Source organism: Lactuca saligna, chromosome 5 (genome assembly GCF_052625555.1).
Source record: "Lactuca saligna cultivar CGN05327 chromosome 5, ASM5262555v1, whole genome shotgun sequence".
NCBI classification, from domain to species: Eukaryota; Viridiplantae; Streptophyta; class Magnoliopsida; order Asterales; family Asteraceae; genus Lactuca; species Lactuca saligna.
This window is the reverse complement of record NC_136421.1, coordinates 293,026,967-293,048,223: the sequence shown is the minus strand read 5'-3', so window position 1 is coordinate 293,048,223 and position 21,257 is coordinate 293,026,967. Positions and strand designations below refer to the sequence as shown.

Genomic DNA, 21,257 nt, shown 5'->3' with positions numbered 1-21,257 from the left:
AAAAAATATGTAGGACTCTTACGCATCTTAAATGTTTGAAACACAACACTATTCCGGAATTACCACAACAACCAAATAACAAATAAACTCTACCACTTTCTTCTTTTTCTTCTTTATTCTCATTATGATCTAGAATTAGTTTCTAACATATGTAAACTCCAAAAAGTTAACCTTAAAGAGTTACATTAGATGCATAATTGGTTTCAACATATTTACTTATCTGCAATGGCCGCTTGACCGAAACTTAAAGGAACAAGGGGGATAAAATGTAACTTGTCAACATATAACTCACTAACATTCTAACAATAAAATCAAAAAATTTAACAATGCGTTTTCTTGATTTGACTTATAACTATTTGTAGAGTACAATAATGAAGCTACTAAGTAGCGAATGCATGCAACACGATGCATATATAAAAAACAAGAGCCAAAGGCACCAACACTACCAACGGCACAACCGCAGCCACACCATACCAATCGGAACAACCCAATTTCCCGAGCTTAAGCTCAACCAAATCAACCAGCGCAGCAGTCAAAAACAAACATCCAGACACTGATCCAGCAGCCGAGGCCAAAATCCCAGCTCGTAAGACCCTCAAATTAACATGAGCGATGGTGTCATCACTCACCTGAATCCGCGTATCCCCATCTTTGGCTGCTCTAATGGCTTGTTTGAGCCCGAAAGCAATAAGGCTCGAGAACAGGAAGGAACTGAAAGAGTAGACATGGAAGGCGACAAGGTTCTCGGCGGTGGAAGAGGGCATGAGGCATGTGGTGGCGGAGGAGGAGTCAACGAGGGTGTAATTTGGGTCGGCGGGGTTAACGGCAAGACCAAGGAAGAGACCGAGTGTGAAGAGGGAATTGACGTTCACGATTCCGTCTAATGCCATGACGTGGATGGTGGTGCTCTTTAGGTTATGGTGGTCGGTGGTGGTCATTTAGTTGATAGTGGTGGCGGATTGTGGATATTGGATCGAGAATGAGGTGGTGGTGTTGGTGGGTTGAAGCTGAAATTTGGAATGTTTGCGTCCCTTTATCGGCAAGAAACTGAGGAGTGGAAGGCAGGGCAAGATTCAATTAAAGAAAATATTCGGAAAACGACGTCTTTGGAAAATACAACGTTGGAAAATAAAAAAGTCAAAAACGCCGTTGCCGGGGATCGAACCCGGGTCACCCGCGTGACAGGCGGGAATACTTACCACTATACTACAACGACAAGATGTTTATTTTGTTAAACTTATTTTATTAAGCTTTTGGTGTTATGATTCCGAGTTTTGAATCTCGTTATTTTGATTTTCGATTTGATGTTTGAAACTTGATATACTATATTTATTCTATTAAAATATCTTAAAGTGACATGAATGTTTTGTTGTGTTTGTATGAAGTTATTTTCCTTCAATAGCAAGTAAACTTTTTTCATTTTGATTTTAGACCAACCAACCAAATTTGAAATCCGGTTTATTTATGTTAAAACCTAAAAGTTGATTCGTAAATTCTGTATGTTTCAAGTACGAACCGAATAAGAAAAGTCAAAATAAAATAAAGCAGGTTAGGCAATAAAAATGATTTTATTAAAATTTAGCGATAATTTGAGTTAATTGTATTAGATAATGTTCATGTTTGGTAGAAGTGTTCAATAGATATTATAATAAGCAAATAACGACATTATAATGAAACCGATGGAACATGTGTCACATGCCCATTTTTTTTTGTTAGAAAATGATAAATAGCAACTATAGGTTTCGGTCATCAATTTCAAATACCTAAGTTATTGATATTATCAATAAATAAATTAGTTTGTAGACGTTGTTATATGTAAAAGGACGAGATGAATACTAAGTAAAAGATTAAATTGACGCATGGATTAAATTATGAATTTGACTTAAATCATTGATGGGTCTAACCAAATACATGGAGAAATTTCTAAAACGTAATCAAACTACAAACAAATGTGTAGAGATAACTTCAGAAAGCATAAATGATAAAACTTAAAGCAAATGTTCTAAAAAGCTCGTTATCACGTGCCATGGTTACAAGGTTTGTACTTGCCACCAAGCTTTACCAAAATGCTGCCTTGAATCATATATGTATATAAAATGAATAATAGTAGAAAACTAGATTATAATACGCGTTAAACGCAAAAAGTGTATTAAAAAATTACCAAAACATTTACTGCAAATAAAATAATAAAAAAAAGTAATAAATTATACAGTAATATAAAATATTTAAATAGTTCATTACAAAAGACAACTATATTCGAATGCAAAATAATATATATATATATATATATATATATATATATATATATATATATATATATATATATATATATAACCATTAATATCTACTTGGCATAGTGACTGTATCAAAATCAGAACGAATTGAAAGAACTTGTTGAGAATGATGTGTCGGAACCACATGCTCAAACGTATTTCCTTTAAAGAAATATAGGGTACTATTTCTATAATCCCACCATTCATGTGCACCTTCATTGTAAGTACTAACATCTACTTTAATCCATCGATTGTGAGTGAAAACCCAAATAGACCACAAACGATCTCCACTTACAGAGAAATATTTGAATATTCCGTGAAACTTGATCAGTCTCGATGCGTATGGTTTGAAGTCATTCATAGTAGAAGGTGCAAATATTAGTATATGTTCTTCTGAATAAAGATCAAATCGTAATATTGTATGATTAGATAATAAGATGTAAACTACACTGTCACTTGTAACTGCCTGATCAAAAACAGGATAAACAGATGATGGTAACTGGATATTTTGAAACTCCCTCCATTGCCTTGTAGTAGATGAAAACAATTCTATGTTTTAGTAATCGTAGTCTACTTTTTTCTTAATCATATATGTCACACCCCCAAACCAGAACGACGAAAACGTTCGGGGGCGGAGGACGTCATATTCAATATCATAAAAGTTCATAGTAAGGAAAGTACACACCACCATATATATATATAAAGGTTTCAAAATGTTTACATAATTGTATTTGTTACATGTTCAAAAGATAAATACATAAACATCTTTCAAAAGAAGTAATTAACGCCAGAGCGATAATCCCCAAAAGTTGGTTTCCAAACCTGCTTAGCGGTCCCCTAAGAATACAAGTTATTTCAAGGAAAAGTGTCAACAATTAAGTTGGTGAGTTCATAAGCGGTTTTGAGAAAATGTATGTCATTCCAAAGTTCGTGCGTTTTCCAAGAAAATCCATTATTTTCTAATAAAAATATGAAATGCATATGAATGTTCATGTGGTGAATTGTAAATAGTTGTACCAGGAAAATCCCTTATTTTCCTATTAGTTGATTGTTTTGGATACAGGAAAATCCCTTATTTTCCTAAAGTAACAGGCAGTCTCTAATGTCCAACACCGAAAATCGCAAGCAACTGACATGCTTAAAAGGTTGAGGCATAGTTTTATATAATAAAGCTATAAGAAGATCGCACTTGTTAGATGAAGAATAGTTTTAATAGCTACACATTCATAAAATCAGAATACCATAATAATTGTCTATCCGGTGAGTTTTATAACCATACTAAACATAATATGCCTGTGGCAACAGTCTTCAGGCGTCGAAACGTTATGACAAACGGTCACCCAAATGACTGTAGCTAACAGTCAGGGCGCGAGATCATGACTTCCCATATAGATCTATACACATTTGACACGCTCTCCAAACGGGAGACTCTGGTTATAATAGACAGGACTTTAGGTAGTACCTTTTAACAAAAAGGTAGCATTGAAGATGTAATCGTCTCACGGATTCTCAACTAAGTCTATATTAAAATAATAGTTTTGTATGCAAAATTTATCCTCTTTCACAATGTTTGACAAAGCATAAATCATAAGCTCTTTGAATGCATAAAAATGGTTTAACAACGATGGCTACCCTGGATACTATGCATTTTGTATAAATCTAATGCATGCAAAGTATAACAAGAGTTTTCACGTTTTCACTCGGGATCAACCATGTGTTTACTTGTATTCTCCCCCGAAATGTATTAAAAGTACATTATAAAGTATTTGAAAGTGTATAAAAGGGGGTATGAACTCACTTGATTGAAGTGGTTGTTTTGAAGTAGTCGAGAAGAACTTCGACTCGTGAGAGTTGAATTCTCAGGAATCTCGGGAGTGTAGAAATTCCTTCTGATGTTGAGTATGAAAACCGGGGTGTCGGGATATCTTCAAGTGGAAAAACACAGAGCAAAAGCGCGGGAAAAGAGAAAAATTGAACAAGAAACTCGGAACCCTAGCCTCCCTTTTATAAGAGGCTGAACTGCCTCCGTACGCTGGGCGTACGCTCTTACGCGGGGCATAGCGTACATCAGCGCTTACATCAGCCTCCTGACGGACGATGGGATGTCTGATGCCGAAGGGACTACGCCCTTATCACCTGGTACGCTGGGCCAGCCATGGCTTCCTTGTAGTAGTTAGTAGGCTCATCCAAATATACCAGTGTACTATTACTGATAAAGTATCACCTTCCGTAGCAATATAAAAACCATAAAGGTCTAAACCATATAACCTAATGATCCATGGTTGATTAGGGATGAGCTAAACCTACATGATAGTCCATGAAGGTCTAACAAATATAACCTAAGAAATATGAAGGGTCATGGTGAATTAGGGTTTGCATGGAAGAAACCCTAGTCTTTGGCACTCTATAAAAGCAACCCTTTAACCCCTAAAATCGCCCTCATGCATTCTAAAGAAGAACCATAACCGATTTTGTGTTACCTAGCCTCTCTCTCATAAGCCTCCTCTTGCATTTGGTATTTGTGACACATTAGAGACATCACATTTGAGGTGCTAAAGCTTTTAAAGGCCAAGAACTACAAGGTACATCAAGAGGTATTCATATAACTTAATTTTATGTTGTATATCTCCAATTTCATGCTAGTTAGGATGTATGATTTGGAAAAATAAAATTGCATGTATAATTAGAGAAAACTTAGATAAAAAGCATCTAGGGTTGTATGTGCACCATAGGAGTGTTATAGTGCTTAAAACCCAACAGTGGTATCAGAGCCTTGGATGGTTTTCTATTATATTGATGAAATTGTGTTATTTTCAAAGCTAATAAAATTGAAATTCTGGACTCTGACTACTAGACTTGATGATTCTTATGATTGGACTCATCGAGTTGGATAATTTGATAATGAGACGAGTCCATTGCCAGACTCGATGAGTTGGATCGCCAGATGGCAGTTTTCTTGAGTTTTTGGCCAGAATTGGATTAGGATCATTACCATAAACTATTTTGTATCATTAAAAATGTTTGTTCTGATATGGTAGTGATTATCCTTATCTAATTAAAGGATAATTATCAAATTTTGAGATAAGGATTTGATTATATGATAATTTTATTACTTGTATTATTTGATATGAATTGTCTTGCTATATAAGCTATATTAGGTCAAATTGGTAAATGATAAATTATATGATAATTGTATTAGTTTATATTTTGATCTAAGTGTTCTTGAAGAGAGTTTCATAACTTGTCCTCAAGTTATGAAATATGAAAAGTCTCATTCATGAACATTAAACTCCATAAGTTATGGAACTCAAAAGTTTTGAAGAGTTACAAAACTTTCCCTCTAGTTTTGAAATTTGTAAATTATCACTTATGAAACATTTAATTCCAAACCTTAGGATTTTAAAAGTTTAAAATTCAAACATTATACTATAATATTACTAAAAGTTAATACTTATATATATATATATATATATATATATATATGTGTGTGTGTGTCTGTGTGTGTGAGTGTGTGTGTATATGTACGTGTGTAAGACAAGTCAGTCTTACCGTTGGTAGGCCTCATTCACGAAGCTGGTCTATAAGGGGGTATAAAGAAATTGACTATAAAATGGTGATTGAATGGGTGTCCACTCTCACCCACCACTCCCTTGACTAGTGGGGGGTCGTTAGCCAAATGGGTAGGATAGGACATTAATCCTCATTAATAAGTATAATGATATTATAAAGTAACTAAACTTTTATAAATTACCAATCTTAGTTACTTTAGGAAAAATGTGAAAATAGTGTTGTTCCATGAAATTAAACTTTGCAGCTTACCGGGTCGTTAGTGGAGCATGTGTGGTTAACCGACATACTAATTTAGGATTAAAAAGAGTGGCAAAGGGTAGCTTGATGTTTGTCATAGATCAATGGAGCATGTGTGGTTAACTAGCACATTAATTAGGTGATAAGTGACATCAAGAGTACCAAGCAATTTGCATGGTTATTCACACATTGTTTGTGATCCTCGGTATCTCAGTCACAAACTTGAAGGGCATAATCGAGATTTAAACATACTGTTGAAAAGTTCAATGAATCTCAAAGAATCTCTGAATTTCAATTAATTTAAAGCTTAATAATCAATTTCGTTTTTCGTGGTGGAAATTGGTAATCGTCATTTACCTACCTACAAAAATTTTGTAGTTGGATTACGACATCCCTCTTCTGAATTGTAGAATATCGTGTTGAGTACTAGCCATAATATTTCATTTGGGTGTTATATTAAGGATTCTTAAATAATCTAAACTTTGTTTTTTTCCTTTTCAGATGTCTATCCGAAACAATGCTTCAGGCTCCGGCCCTTCCAGCTTATTCTCCCTTATGAACTTGGTTGGGAGAACTATCTTTGATGGGTCAAACTTTAACGATTGGATTCAAAACATTTGTATGGCCCTTCGCTAAGAGGACAAAGAATATGTCCTTGATATAGAGCTAAAATAGATGGATGAACAAACTGCTACTCTCGTGTAAATCGAGGAATACAGGGTTAATGGGAGGGATGCGACAAAGGTGTCGTGCATTATGATGCTACCATGACTGCTTAGCTTCAAAAGTCTTATGAGGACTTTTGGCCTTTTGAGATGCACCAAGACTGGATGGATATGTTGTTGTATAAGGTGTCTAAGTCCATAACTATTTCTGATATGTACTTGACCCGACCCGGCATGGTCCATTTGGGTTGCATGGCACCATGCAATTGGATAGACTAAATGAGAGAAATAACACTTGGAGATTATTAATATTTTATAAGTTCTAATATATTAATAATATTATTTGATTAGTTTGATCAAGAATTAATTTAGAATTAATTATGTGATCAAAAGATAACTAATTAAATATATGGGTTGATTATGTAAATCATCAATATCTTGTATAGTGGGCTAAGAGGCTCCATGGATTATCAAGTTGGGTTCCACCCATAGGATGCTCCATGGATGCTCCATGGGAGTTACAAACCCATGGGTCATGGAAATGAAGAGTCATGACACATTAGGGTTTAACCCTAGATGTGTCAACACTATATAAGAAACATATTCTCCACCAAAATCGGCTACACTAAGAAACAAGAGGGCTTGGCCGATTTTTGAGAAGTGTGTGTTCTCTCATAAGTTCTTCCAAGAGCATTTGGTGTTGTGTGAAGCATTTGAGGCATCACACTTGGGGTGCTAGGCTCACAAGGTTTTAAGGAACACAAACAACAACAAGGTAAGTTATTCTATCTACTATTCAAGTTAAAATTGTTCCCCATGTATGCTAGATAGGAATATAACCTTGGAATTCAACTTTGCATGATAATTAGACAAACATAGATCCAAGGTTATTAGGGTTGCATGTACACTTAGGAAGTGTTAGAATGCTCAAAAACCCATCAGTGGTATCAAAGACTAGGCTTGTTTGTTTTTTATTTGTGCTTAAAAGTTGGAAAAAAAGTCGAAAATCTTGCTGTCTGCGAGTGGACTCGTCGAGTCTATAGGGGGGACTCGTCGAGTTCATGTGTATCTTCAACCAACTCGGCGAGTGAGTTCATGCACTCGGCGAGCAGGGTCGACTGATTGCAGAATTTCGATTTAGTTGCTGGAAATGAATTAGAAACATTACCCTAAACTGTTTTGGTAATTGAAAACTTGTTTTTGGTGGTGTAATGTCTTTGCTAATTCATTTACAACAACTAGTTATCAAAATTACAAAGTTTTAAGTGTAATTTATGAATGTGTTCATATTCATGTTCTTGTTCTTATGATGTTTTAGATGATCATAGGAATTATTTGTAACCTATGTGGTAGATTAATTCTTGATCATAATGTGTTTTAATGGAGTCCATAACTTGTCCTCAAGTTATGGAAAACCAAGAGTCACACATGAATTAAAACCATTAAAAACAAACACAAGAGTTAGAAAAATGAAGAGTCTTCATTTTATTACTCTATTAAACTCATAAGTTACAAGAAATGAAAAGTTTTGAAAGTTACAAAACTTGCCCTCAAGTTTTGGAACAAGTAAAGTTAAGTTAAAACTTTAAGTTCCAACCCCTAGAATTTTAAAAGTTAAAATTCAACCCTTATACTTATATTATGATGATTTAATAATTATATATATATATATATATATATATATATACATATATATATATATATGTATAAGAATAAAGTTGTCTTACCGCTAGTACGCCTCATTCACGAAGCCGGTCTATAAGGTGGGTATAAGGTTGTTGCCTATAAAATGGTGACTTAATGGGTGTCTACTCTCACCCACCGCTTGCTTGACTGGTGGAGGTTCGTTAGCCGAACGGGTAAGACAAGGACTTATAAACTCTCATTCAAAGTATGATGAATATTATAAAGTAACTAAATGTTTTATTAAATTCCCAATCTTAGTTACTTTAGGAAAATGTGAATAAGGTGCTAATCCATGAAATTACACTTTACACTTTGTCTAAGTCGTTGGTGGAGCGTGTGTGGTTAACCGACACACTAACTTGGACTTAACAAGGTAGGTAAAGGGTGACTTAAGGTTTATTATAGTATCGGTGGAGCGTGTGTGGTTTACCGGCACATCGATTGAGTGATAAACTTTAAGGGTACCAAGTGATTTGCATGGTTACTTCACACCTCGTTTTGTGATCCTCGGTATCCCAGTCACAAAACTTGGAGGGCACTCTCGAGATTGAAACATGCCTTTGAAAAGTTCATTGAATCTCAAAGAATCTAGGAATTTCTAAGAACCAATTATAAAACCTAATATTTAATATTTCGGTTTTCTTGGTGGAAATTGGTGAATCGTCATTCACCTACCTTTCAAATATGGTATAACTTAGATTACGGCATACCTCTTCTAAGTTATATTATATTGTGATTGGATCCTAGCCTTAATATTACATTTGGGTGTTTTATTAAGGACTCTCTTAAATCTATACTAAACTTGTTTTCCTCTTTCAGATGTCTTCAAATAATGCTTCTGGCTCGAATCCTAATGGCTCCTTTACTCTTATGAGTTTGTGTGGGAAAGTCACCTTTGATGGATCCAACTTCAATGAATGGATCAGAAACATCAGGATGATTACCCGCTACGAGGACAAAGAATATGTCATTGACAAGGAGCTTAAGGAGATTGATGAGACCACTGCAACTCCTCAGGAGATCGTTGACTTTCAGGCACATGAAAGGGATGCTACGAAAGTAGCATGCATCATGATGGCCACAATGACAGCAGAACTCCAAAAGTCCTATGAGGACTTCTACCCTTATGAAATGCACCAAGATTTGATGGAAAGATACCATCAAAGTGCACGACAAGAGAGGTACGAAATCATCTGCTCCATGATAACAACCATGATGAAGGACGGGGATTCCGTCACGAGCCACATGCAGAAAATGCAAAGATATGTGGATCGATTGCTGAAGCTTAATGTGAACCTCCCTGAGGAGCTTGCAATAGATATAATTTTGCGCTCATTACCATCGTGCTATGATCAATTCCGCATGACATATCACATGAATAAGGAAGAGGTCACTCTCAGCAAACTTCAAGGACTTCTCAAGACTGCAGAAACAGGTCTTAAGGGGAAGTCGGTTGCTATCACTCCTAATCCAAACTCAACTCCGGTTTTGGCAATCGGGAAAAGTCGAGGGAGGAAGAGAAAGAGATCTTCGAAGGGTACCAAGGCTCGGACCCTTGATGGCTCTTCTTCAAGTGGAACCAAGAAAGGTTTCATTACTCCTTCTTCTGACCCAAAAGAGGTTGAATGCTTCTATTGTCATGGAAAAGCTCATTGGAAGCAAAACTGCCCAAAGTACCAGCAGGATGTGAAGGATGGGAAAGTCAAACCCAACCATGCAGGTATTTACACTATCATTTCTAATAACTCACCCCATTCGAAATCTTGGGTCCTTGATACCGGTTGTGGTATTCATATTTGTTGTGACTTGCAGGGACTAAGAAGAAGTGAGGATGTGGAGCAAGGAAGAATAAACTTGATCATGGGGAACAGGAAAGCTTCACCTGTCACCAAGATTGGAGTTTATACTTTATCGCTAAGTAGTGGCTTTAGTTTAGATTTGAATAAGTGTTGTTACTCGCCAGGAATGGCAAGAAATATTATTTCCTTTCATGCTTTGTACAAACAAGGGTTTACCTTTTCGTTTAATAATGAAGTTGGTTCTATTGATGCTTTCTTTAATAATGTTCTTTATTTTAAAGCATTACCTTGTGATGGTGTGTATGAAGCTGTGTCTGTTGTAGATAACTTAGGAAATAATGTTTTGTGTATTGATTCTACTACTAATAATAACTTGGATAAAGCATCATTATGGCATTGTCGTCTTGGACATATAAGCAAGAAACGCATAGGCCAACTCCAAAAGGATGGAGTCTTGGAGTCGTTTGACCTAAAGTCAAATGATAGTTGCGAATCATGCTTACTTGGAAAAATGACAAAGTCACCCTTCACAGGCTCGTGTGAAAGAGGTGAAGGTTTGTTGGACCTTATACACACGGATGTGTGTGGACCATTCAAACATGCCACAAGGGATGCTAATCGTTACTATTTGACTTTTACTGATGATTACAGTAGATATGGATATGTCTACTTAATCAAGCATAAGTCAGAGACTTTCGAGAAGTTTAAGGAATTTAAACAGGAAGTCGAGAATCAATTGGGCAGGAACATTAAGATGCTTCGATCCGATCGAGGTGGTGAGTATCTTAGTTTAGAGTTCCTCGACTATCTAAGGGAATGTGGGATTGTCTCACAATTGACACCTCCTAGGACACCGTAGTTGAATGGTGTGGCTGAGAGGCGTAATCGAACCTTGTTGGACATGGTTCGTTCCATGATGAGTCGAGCTTCGCTACCAATCTCATTCTGGGGGTATGCCTTAGAGACTGCCGCCCATATCCTTAATCTAGTCCCTACAAAGAAAGTTGCCAAAACTCCTCACGAGATGTGGACTGGTAAAGTACCTAAACTAGACCACATCAAGATTTGGGGTTGCGAGGCTTTCATGAGACGCGAGACTCATGATAAGCTCGAACCCCGAAGCGAGAGGTGTATTTTCATCGGCTACCCACAACAATCCTTTGGTTACCTCTTCTACAGACCTAGTGACAATGTGGTCTTTGTTGCAAGAAGAGGAGTCTTTCGAGAAAGAGAGTTTATAAGCCAAGGAGACAGTGGGAGGCAAATTGATCTTGAAGAAATTCAAGAGTCAAGTGGTGAAGGAACTTCAAACTCTAGCCCTCAACTTGAGGAGGAAACTCCTGTTGAGCGAATTGACGAATCTGTACCTCTGAGGCGTTCCACGAGAGTTAGGAGTGCACCTGAGCATTACTATGGATTCCATATTACTGCAGAAGGTGAGACACTTATTAGTGATGGAACACTAGTAAGTCAAGATGACCCTAACAACTACGAGGAATCCATGGCAGGCCCCGAGTCTGCTAAATGGAAAGAGGCTATGGATAGCGAGATACAATCCATGTATGACAATCAAGTTTGGAACTTGGTTGAGAATGTACCAGGTCGAAAGACTGTAGGGTGCAAATGGGTCTTCAAGAAGAAGACCGACATGGATGGTAAAGTACACACTTATAAGGCTAGACTGGTTGCAAAGGGCTTCTCTCAAATTCCTGGAGTGGATTATGATGAGACCTTTTCTCCGGTAGCCAAGATTAAGTCTATTCGGGTTCTGTTAGCCATAGCCACATTTCATGACTATGAAATTTGGCAAATGGATGTCAAAACCGCTTTCCTTAATGGAAAGTTGGCTGAAGATGTTTACATGAGTCAGCCAGAGGGTTTTGTCAGCAACGAGTACCCCAATAGAGTGTGTAAGCTTGAGAAATCCATTTATGGGTTAAAGCAAGCACCTCGCAGATGGAATCTTTGCTTTGATGAAAAGGTCAAGGAATTTGGCTTTTCTAGGAGTGAAGATGAATCTTGTGTGTATGTCAAGGCTAGTGGGAGTATAGTTAGCTTCTTGGTATTGTATGTGGATGACATACTACTCATAGGAAACGACATTCCAACCCTGCAGGAAGTAAAGTCCTGGCTTGGAAAGTGTTTCGCTATGAAGGATCTTGGTGAAGCTGCCTATATTTTAGGGATAAGGATCTTGAGAGATCGGAGTAAAAGATTAATTGGACTTAGTCAAAGTACCTACTTGGATAAGGTGCTGAAGAGATTCAGAATGCAAGACTCCAAGAAAGGAGAGTTGCCCATCCAGAGTAACGCCAAACTGAGTAAAACACAAAGCCCTAGCACTGAGGCTGAGATAGCACAAATGAGTCGAGTACCTTATGCTTCGGTTGTAGGATCGATCATGTATGCTATGACGTGTACTCGACCTGATGTAGCTTTTGCCCCTGAGCTTGGTTAGCAGGTTTCAGGGGAACCCTGGCAAGGCACACTGGACTGCGGTAAAGAATATTCTCAAGTACCTACGAAGGACTAAGGACTTGGTCCTTACCCTCGGTGGGAGTGATGACTTGAGAGTTGTAGGGTATAGTGATGCTAGCTTCCAGACTGATAGGGATAATTTCCGCTCTCAGTCGGGCTGGGTGTTTACCCTAAATGGAGGAGCAATTTCTTGGAAGAGTTCCAAGCAAGAGATAGTGGCAGATTCTACTTGTGAATGAGAGTATATTGCAGCTAGCGAGGCGGCAAAGGAGGCATTATGGCTGAGGAACTTCATTGGAGAACTTGGAGTTGTACCAGCTATTAAAGAGCCAATGGAAATTTTCTGCGATAGTGAAAGTGTTGTTGCCTTAGCCAAGGAACCAAGGGATCACGGGAGATCCAGACACATCGACAGAAAATACCATTTCATCAGACATCGGATCGAAGAAGGAATCCTCGTGGCAAAGAGGGTATCATCAGATGAGAATCCGGCAGATCCCCTCACGAAGGGACTGACTCGGGTTAAGCATCTCCAGCATGCTCGGAGCATAGGGTTGAAGGATGATATTAGATTTAGTAGTTAGATAACCTCGAAATTTGTAAAGTGTAATTGACATCTGATGATGAATAAAAGTGTTTTATTTATGAGTAAAGTGTTGCTATCTCTTGTCGATCGTTTACTATATTTCTTTTGCATGTTTTGACTTCCAGAATAATTTTTGTTTGGTATAACATATTATTCAAACCTCCACAGTCGGTCATATGTCGGAAGTAGGTATGAATCAAGACTGTTATGTTTGGTTGTAGAGGTCTTGGACAAGGCTACAGCAATCATGAGTGCTCATAAGTTCTGAGCATTGGACTCAACCCACGCTCACTGGAATCACTTCATGGAATTCTATCTCGAGTGATCGTGAGACGGTAATATCGTATAAGTCTTCAAACCTAGAGATATGATTTGTTACTTACAAGTTGGTTATGCATTGATTGTACGAAAAACGCATTGGTAACTCGATGTTATAAATCGCGCTCTTGTGTGTAATTCAATGAGTGGTAGAACAAACATATGAGTCGAAGTTTATCTGTTCCTTCTTGGATTAGAAGCTGATATTTGGGCCCCTCGATGATTTTGTTTTGACCTATGTACCGGGCCCGGTCAGAACTAAATTGATGTGTTCAATGAAGTTCTTTGTCAAACAAATCGGAAATCGGGAAACAAACTGTTGGACAATAAGTAAGACATTGTTCCGTGTATTTGTCCGACTGATATCTAGAACAGAGGATTATATGATCACTTATCTTAAATGGCGTATCATCATCTTCTCAGTTCCGAGAAACCTTGTAAAGAGCTACGATTGCCGATCGGTTCCTGAAGTCATACTTGCAGTAATAGTTATTAGACTTATCCAAGTGGGAGACTGTTGGATAAGGTGTCTAAGTCCATAACTATTTCTGGTATGTACTTGACCCGACCCGGCATGGTCCATTTGGGTTGCATGGCACCATGCAATTGGATAGACTAAATGAGAGAAATAACACTTGGAGATTATTAATATATTATAAGTTATAATATATTAATAATATTATTTGATTAGTTTTATCAAGAATTAATTTAGAATTAATTATGTGATCAAAAGATAACTAATTAAATATATGGGTTGATTATGTAAATCATCCATATCTTGTATAGTGGGCTAAGAGGCTCCATGGATTATCAAGTTGGGTTCCACCCATAGGATGCTCCATGGATGCTCCATGGGAGTTACAAACCCATGGGTCATGGAAATGAAGAGTCATGACACATTAGGGTTTAACCCTAGATGTGTCAACACTATATAAGAAACATATTCTCCACCAAAATCGGCTACACTAAGAAACAAGAGGGCTTGGCCGATTTTTGAGAAGTGTGTGTTCTCTCATAAGTTCTTCCAAGAGCATTTGGTGTTGTGTGAAGCATTTGAGGCATCACACTTGGGGTGCTAGGCTCACAAGGTTTCAAGGAACACAAACAACAACAAGGTAAGTTATTCTATCTACTATTCAAGTTAAAATTGTTCCCCATGTATGCTAGATAGGAATATAACCTTGGAATTCAACTTTGCATGATAATTAGACAAACATAGATCCAAGGTTATTAGGGTTGCATGTACACTTAGGAAGTGTTAGAATGCTCAAAAACCCATCATATGTACCATCAAAGTGCTCGACAGGAAAGGTATGAAATCATATCCTCAATGATACAACCAAAATAAAGGATGGAGAGTCCATCACGACCCATTTGCAAAAGATGTAAAAGTTTGTGGACCACTTGCTGAAGTCTTCGATGAAGAGTTAGCTATTGACATGATCCTTCACTCTTTGCCTCCTTGTTATGATCAGTTCAGAATGATTTATCATATGAACAAGGAGGAAATCACTTTGAGCAAGCTTTAAGGCCTACTAAGAACTGTAAAAAGTAATTTGAAAGGCAAGTCTATTATACACACTCATGTTGTTGCTGCCCCTGTTCTGGAAATTGGAAATGGAAAAGGAAAGAAGAGGAAGGCTCCTTCTAGGAGCCACAAGGGAAAGTCCCATGATTGATCCTCTTCTATTGGAACCAAAAGTGGTTATGCTAAACCTTCTTCCAATCCAAAGGAAGCAGACTGCTTCCATTGTGATGAAAAAGGGCACTGGAAATGAAGCTGCCCCAAATACTTGCAGGACATTAAGGAAGGGAAGATAAATCCCACCTTCACAGGTATTTACACTATTCTATCTAATAACTCATCATACGATAATTCTTGGGTCCTTGATACAGGTTATGGATTTCACATTTGTTCTGATTTGTAGGGACTAAAAGCAAGTAGGGATGTCGATCACGTGAAGATAAACTTAATTATGGGGAATAGGAAAGTGACACTTGTTACCAAGATTGGAGTTTATTCTTTATTTCTTAGTAGTGGGTTAGAATTAAATTTGAATAATTGTTGCTACTCATACAATATGGCAAGAAATATTATTTCCTTTAATGGTTTGTATAAACAAGGTTTTAGATATTCATTTGATAATGAACTTGGTTCTATTAATGCTTTTTATAATGGTGTATTCTATTTTAAAGCATTGCCATGTAATGGTATATATGAAACTGTGATGGTTGCAGATAACTTAGGAAATAATAATATTGATTTGTCCAATGGTTTGGACAAGGTATGCTTGTGGCATTGTTGTCTTGGACATGTCAACAAGAAGCGTATAACCCAATTCTAAAAGGATGGAGTCTTAGAGTCATTTGACTTATAATCGGATGACACTTGTGAATATTGTTTGCTTGGAAAGATGACTAAGTCACCCTTCACTGGTACTTGTGAAAGGGGTGAAAGTCTATTGGATCTTATACACACCGATGTGTGTGGACCCTTCAGATCTTCCATAAGGGATGCTAACCGCTTCTATGTGACTTTTATTGATGATTACAACAGATATGGCTATATCTACTTAATCAATCCTAAGTCAGAAATCCTTGAAAATGTCAAAGAGTTTAAGCAAGAAGTGGAGAATCAATTAGGCAGGAATATAAACATGATCTGATCCGATCGAGGTGGTGAGTATCTTAGTACAGAGCTTCACGACTATCTTAAGGAATGTGAAATTGTATCACAGTTGACGCCACCTAGGACACCGAAGTTGAATGGTGTGGCTGAGAGGCGCAATCGGACCTTGTTGGACATGGTTCGTTCCATGATGAGTCCAGCTTCGTTACTTATCTCATTCTGGGGGTATGGCTTAGAGACAGCCTCCCATATCTTTAATCTAGTGCCAACTAAGAAGGTTAACAAAACACCTCACGAGCTGTGGACCAGGAAGGTACCCTCATTAGCACACATTATTGTTTGGGTTGCGAGGATTTCGTAAGACAAGAGACTCAAGAAAATCTCAAATCTCGTAGTGAGCGATGTATTTTCATCGGCTACCCGCAGAAGTCCTTTAGATATCTCTTCTATAGACCGAGTGACAATGTTGTCTTCATTGCAAAAAGAGGGGTTTTCCGAGAGAGAGAGAGAGAGAGAGATAGAGAGAGAGAGGGGGGGGGAGGGAGAACTTATATGTTAAGAGGACATTGGGAAGCAAATTGACCTTGAAGAGCTTCAAGAGTTAAATGATGAAGGAACCTCAAACACTATCACTCAACCCGAGGAGGAAACTCATGTTTAACCTATTTACATTCATTACCACGTCGACATTCCTCTCGAGTTAGGATGACACCTGAGTTTTATGGTTTCCATATTACTACTTAAGGTGATACGTTTTTCAGTGATAGCACACTAGTAAATTTGGATGAGCCATCCAACTACAAGGAAGCCATGGCAGGCCCCGAGTTTGCAAAATGGAAAGAGGCTATTGACAGCGAGATTCAGTCCATGTATGACAATCAAGTTTGGAACTTGGTTGACAATGTACCAGGTTGTAAGATGGTCGGGTGCAAATGGATCTTCAAGAAGAAGACCAGCATGGATGGGAAAGTACACACATATAAGGCACACCTGGTTGCAAAGGGATTTACTCAAACACATGGAGCTGACTATGATGAGACCTTCTCACCAGTAGCGAAGATTAAATCTATAAGGGTTATGTTAGCCATAGCTGCATTTCATGATTATAAAATATGGCAAATGGATGTCAAAACCGCTTTCCTTTATGGAAAGTTGGCTGAAGATGTTTAGATGTGTCAGCCATAGGGTTTTGTCAATGCAAAGTACCCTAATAGAGTGTGTAAGCTTGAGAAATTCATCTATGGATTGAAACAAGCATCTCGCAGATGGAATTTTTGTTTTGATGAGAAAGTCAAAGAGTTTGGCTTTTTGAGAAGCGAAGATGAGTCGTGCGTATATGTCAAAGCTAGTGTGAGTATAATTAGATTCATGGTATTGTATGTAGATGACATACTGCTCATAGGAAACGACATTCCAACTTTGTAGGAGGTTAAGTCCTAGCTTGGGAAGTGTTTCCCTATGAAGGACCTCGAGGAAGCTGCTTACATTCTAGGGATAAGGATACTGAGAAACAGGAGTAAAAGACTAATAAGACTTAGTCAAAGTACTTACTTGTACAAGGTGTTGAAATGTTTCAACATGGAGAATTCTAATAAAGGTGAATTACCCGTTCAGAGTCCGAGAACTGATGAAAAGATAGCGGATATGAGTCAAGTGCCATATGCCTCCGCTGTTGGCTCAATCATGTACGCTATGACGTATACTCGCCCTGATGTGGGTTTTGCGTTGAGCATGTTAGTCAATATCAAGGGAACCCTGGTAGACCTCACTGGACTGTAGTAAATAACATTCTTAAGTATCCGTAGAGGACTAAGGATTGGGTCCTTACTCTCGGTGGGAGTGATGAATTAAGAGTGACAGTGTATTCTGACGCCTGCTTTCAGACCGACAGAGATAATTTACGCTCTCATTCAAGTTGGGTGTATACCTTGAATAGATGAGCAGTGACATGGAAAAGTTCTAAGTAGGAGACTGTAGACTGTATACCTTGGAGTTGTACCATCCATTAAGGTACCTATGGATATTTTCTGCGATAACAAAGGATCGGTTGCCTTAACCAAGGAACCGAGAGATCATGGAAGGTCCAAGCATATCGACATAAAATACCACTACATAAGACATCGAGTAGAAGAAGTAATCCTTGTAGTAAAGAGGGTATCGTCAGAGGATAACCTAGCAGATCCCCATACGAAGGGACTGAGTAGGGTTAAGCACTTGCAGCATGCTAAGAGTATCGGGCTGAAGGAAAATATTATTTTTAGTGATTAGATAAATATTTAGAAACTTGTAATAGCTAAAATGTAATTGACATTTGATGATTGAATAAAAGGAGTTTTATTTATAATTAAAGTTACTATCTTGTGTTAATTGTTTACTATTGTTTGACTTTTGCATGTTTTGACTTCCGAAATAATAAGATTATTCAAACTATCCACAATACATCATACTTTGGGAGTAGGTTATGAGGCTAGACTATCATGAATTGGCTTGTAGATTGTCTAAGATGCTATACATAGCAAAAGTTTGCTACAACACTCATGAGTGCTCTTGAAATAAGATTTGTGTATTGGATTAAACCCACGCTCAAATGAATCACTTAATGGAATTTATCATGAGTGATTGTGAGACAATAATATCATATTGTCTTCAAACCAAGATATATGAGTTGTTGACTATGAGTTGGTTGTGCATTGATGGTATGAAAATGCATCAGTAACTTGATGTTATAAATTTATTGTTGTGTATGATTTTATGAGTATTTAGTACAAGCATATACGTTAGAATTTATTTGTTCCTTTTATCCTAAGAGGATTAAAAGCGATATATTGGGCCCCTCTATGATTTTATTTTGTCTTATGTGTCGTGCCCGGTTAGGACTCAATTGATGTGTTCAATTATGTTTTATGTCAAACAAATCGGAAATCAGGAAACAAACTATTAGACAGTGAGTATGACTTCATTCCATGTCTTTGTCCACACAATATCTTGTAGAACAAAGGTTTATATGATCCATAATCTAAAGGATGCGTCACTGACTATATCAGAGTTTGACAACAGCTTTTGAGAGCTACAATTGCTAATCGAATTTTGAATTTTCATTGGTAGTTATAGTTATTAAACTTATCCAAGTGGGAGACTATTGGATTAGGTGTGTAAGCCCATAACTATAATTGGTATGTACTTGAGCCGACAATAATATTGTCCTTTTGGGTTGCCTTTATCGGAGCAATTTGATAGGATGGACTTTTAAGAAAGAGGTTATTTGTGACTTATTAATATATTATAAGTATAATATATTAATTGAGAAATCATTTTATTTAATTAGTATTGATGAAGAATTAATTTGGAATTAATTTAGTGATCAAAAGAGACTAATTAAATGTACGGGGACTAATTAAGTAAATCAGTAATATTTATAGTTTGGGCTAATGATCCATGGTTGATTAAGGATGGGCTAAACCTATATGGTAGTCCATGAAGGTTTAACCCGTATAACCTAAGAAATATGAAGGTTCATGGTGAATTAGAGTTTGCATGGAAGAAACCCTAGTCTTTGCCACACTATAAAAGCAACCCCTTAACCCTTAAAATCGGCCCCCATGCATTCTAAAGAAGAACCATAACCGATTTTGTGCTACCTAGAATCTCTCTCATAAGACTCCTCTTAAATTTGGTGTTTGTGACACATTAGAGGCATCACATTTGAGGTGCTAAAGCTTTTAAAGGCCAAGAACTACAAGCTACATCAGGAGGTATTCATCTAACTTGATTTTATGTTGTATATTTCCAATTGCATGCTAGTTAGGGTGTATGCTTTGGAAAAATGAAATTGCATGTATAATTAGAGAAAACTTAGATCTAAAGAATCTAGGGTTGTATGTGCACCATAGGAGTGTTATAGTGCTCAAAACCCAACGTAATGTCCTATCCTACCCGTTCAATTAACGACCCTCCACCAATCAAGGAAGCGGTGAGTGAGAGTAGACAGTTATTCATCCACCATTTTATAGGCAATTTCCTTATCCCCCCCCCCCCTTCATGGACCGGCTTTGCAAATGAGGCCTACTAAATGTAAGACTGACTTGTCTTATACATATAAGTATTAAGCTTTTAATAATATAATAATATAAGGGTTGTATTTTAAACTGTTAAATACTAGGTTTTTAGAATTTAATATTTCAAAATTAAAACATTAATCAAATTTTAAATTCCAAAACTTTAGGGCATGTTATGAAACTATTCAAAACTTTCTAGATCAAATTTTAAAACAATTAAATTATTCAGATAATTTTATCCTTATCATGAAATTTGACCTAATCTATTTAACTTGGTAAGAAAATTCAAATCAAAATTTACAAATAATTAATTTATCACATAATATTTTAATTATCTTAAAATTTGACAATTATCTTTCAATTGGATGAGGATAATCATTACCATAACAGAAATTTTGAATTTTAATAGTTAAAACAATTTATGGTAATTATCCAAATCTAATTTAGGCCGAAAATCCAAAAAATTTAGCATCCGACGAACCAACTCGTCGTGTCAAGGCATGGACTCTTCAATTTGTTCCAACTCGTTGAGTTCCTTCATAGGACTCGTCGAGTCCACCAGTCAGTGACCAAAATCGAAAAAAAATTCAGCTTTAAAAACAATACAATTGCATCATATAACAGAAAAACACCCTAAGTTCTGATACCACTGATGGGTTTTGAGCACTATAACATTCCATTGGTGCACATGTAACCCTAATGCTTTGGTTTTTCTCAAGTTATACATGCAAATTATTATCCAAAGCATAAACCCAAATTTAGCATACAATTTTCGAAATTGATGACTTAAACATAGTTAGAAGAATACCTTTTCTTGTAGCTTTTAGATCTTGACCTTCAAGAGCTTAGTGCCTCAATTGTTGTATATCTAATGGAGTCAAAAACAGCAAGTAGCAATAGATGAACAAGATAGAGGAAGGAGGCTAGAATTTTCGGCTAAGGATTCTCCTTAGTAGCAAGT

At 37.0% G+C, this 21,257-nt stretch overlaps 1 protein-coding gene and 1 non-coding gene across 2 annotated transcripts; both read right to left on the bottom strand.

Moving 5' to 3' along the window:
- Nucleotides 1-285: 285 nt before the first annotated feature.
- Nucleotides 286-996, bottom strand: LOC145048212 (uncharacterized). The gene has a single exon (XM_078996648.1). The coding sequence runs from the start codon at nucleotides 936-938 to the stop codon at nucleotides 381-383; it is 558 nt and encodes a 185-aa protein (XP_078852774.1). The 5' UTR covers nucleotides 939-996; the 3' UTR covers nucleotides 286-380.
- Nucleotides 997-1,144: 148 nt separating this feature from the next.
- On the bottom strand, nucleotides 1,145-1,216 carry TRNAD-GUC (transfer RNA aspartic acid (anticodon GUC)). The gene has a single exon. It is a non-coding gene; the product is annotated as a tRNA-Asp (tRNA).
- Nucleotides 1,217-21,257: the final 20,041 nt, after the last annotated feature.

Bases quoted from the DNA above. Each gene is read 5' to 3' on its own strand.
- LOC145048212 (XM_078996648.1), bottom strand. From the start codon at position 938: ATGACCACCACCGACCACCATAACCTAAAGAGCACCACCATCCACGTC.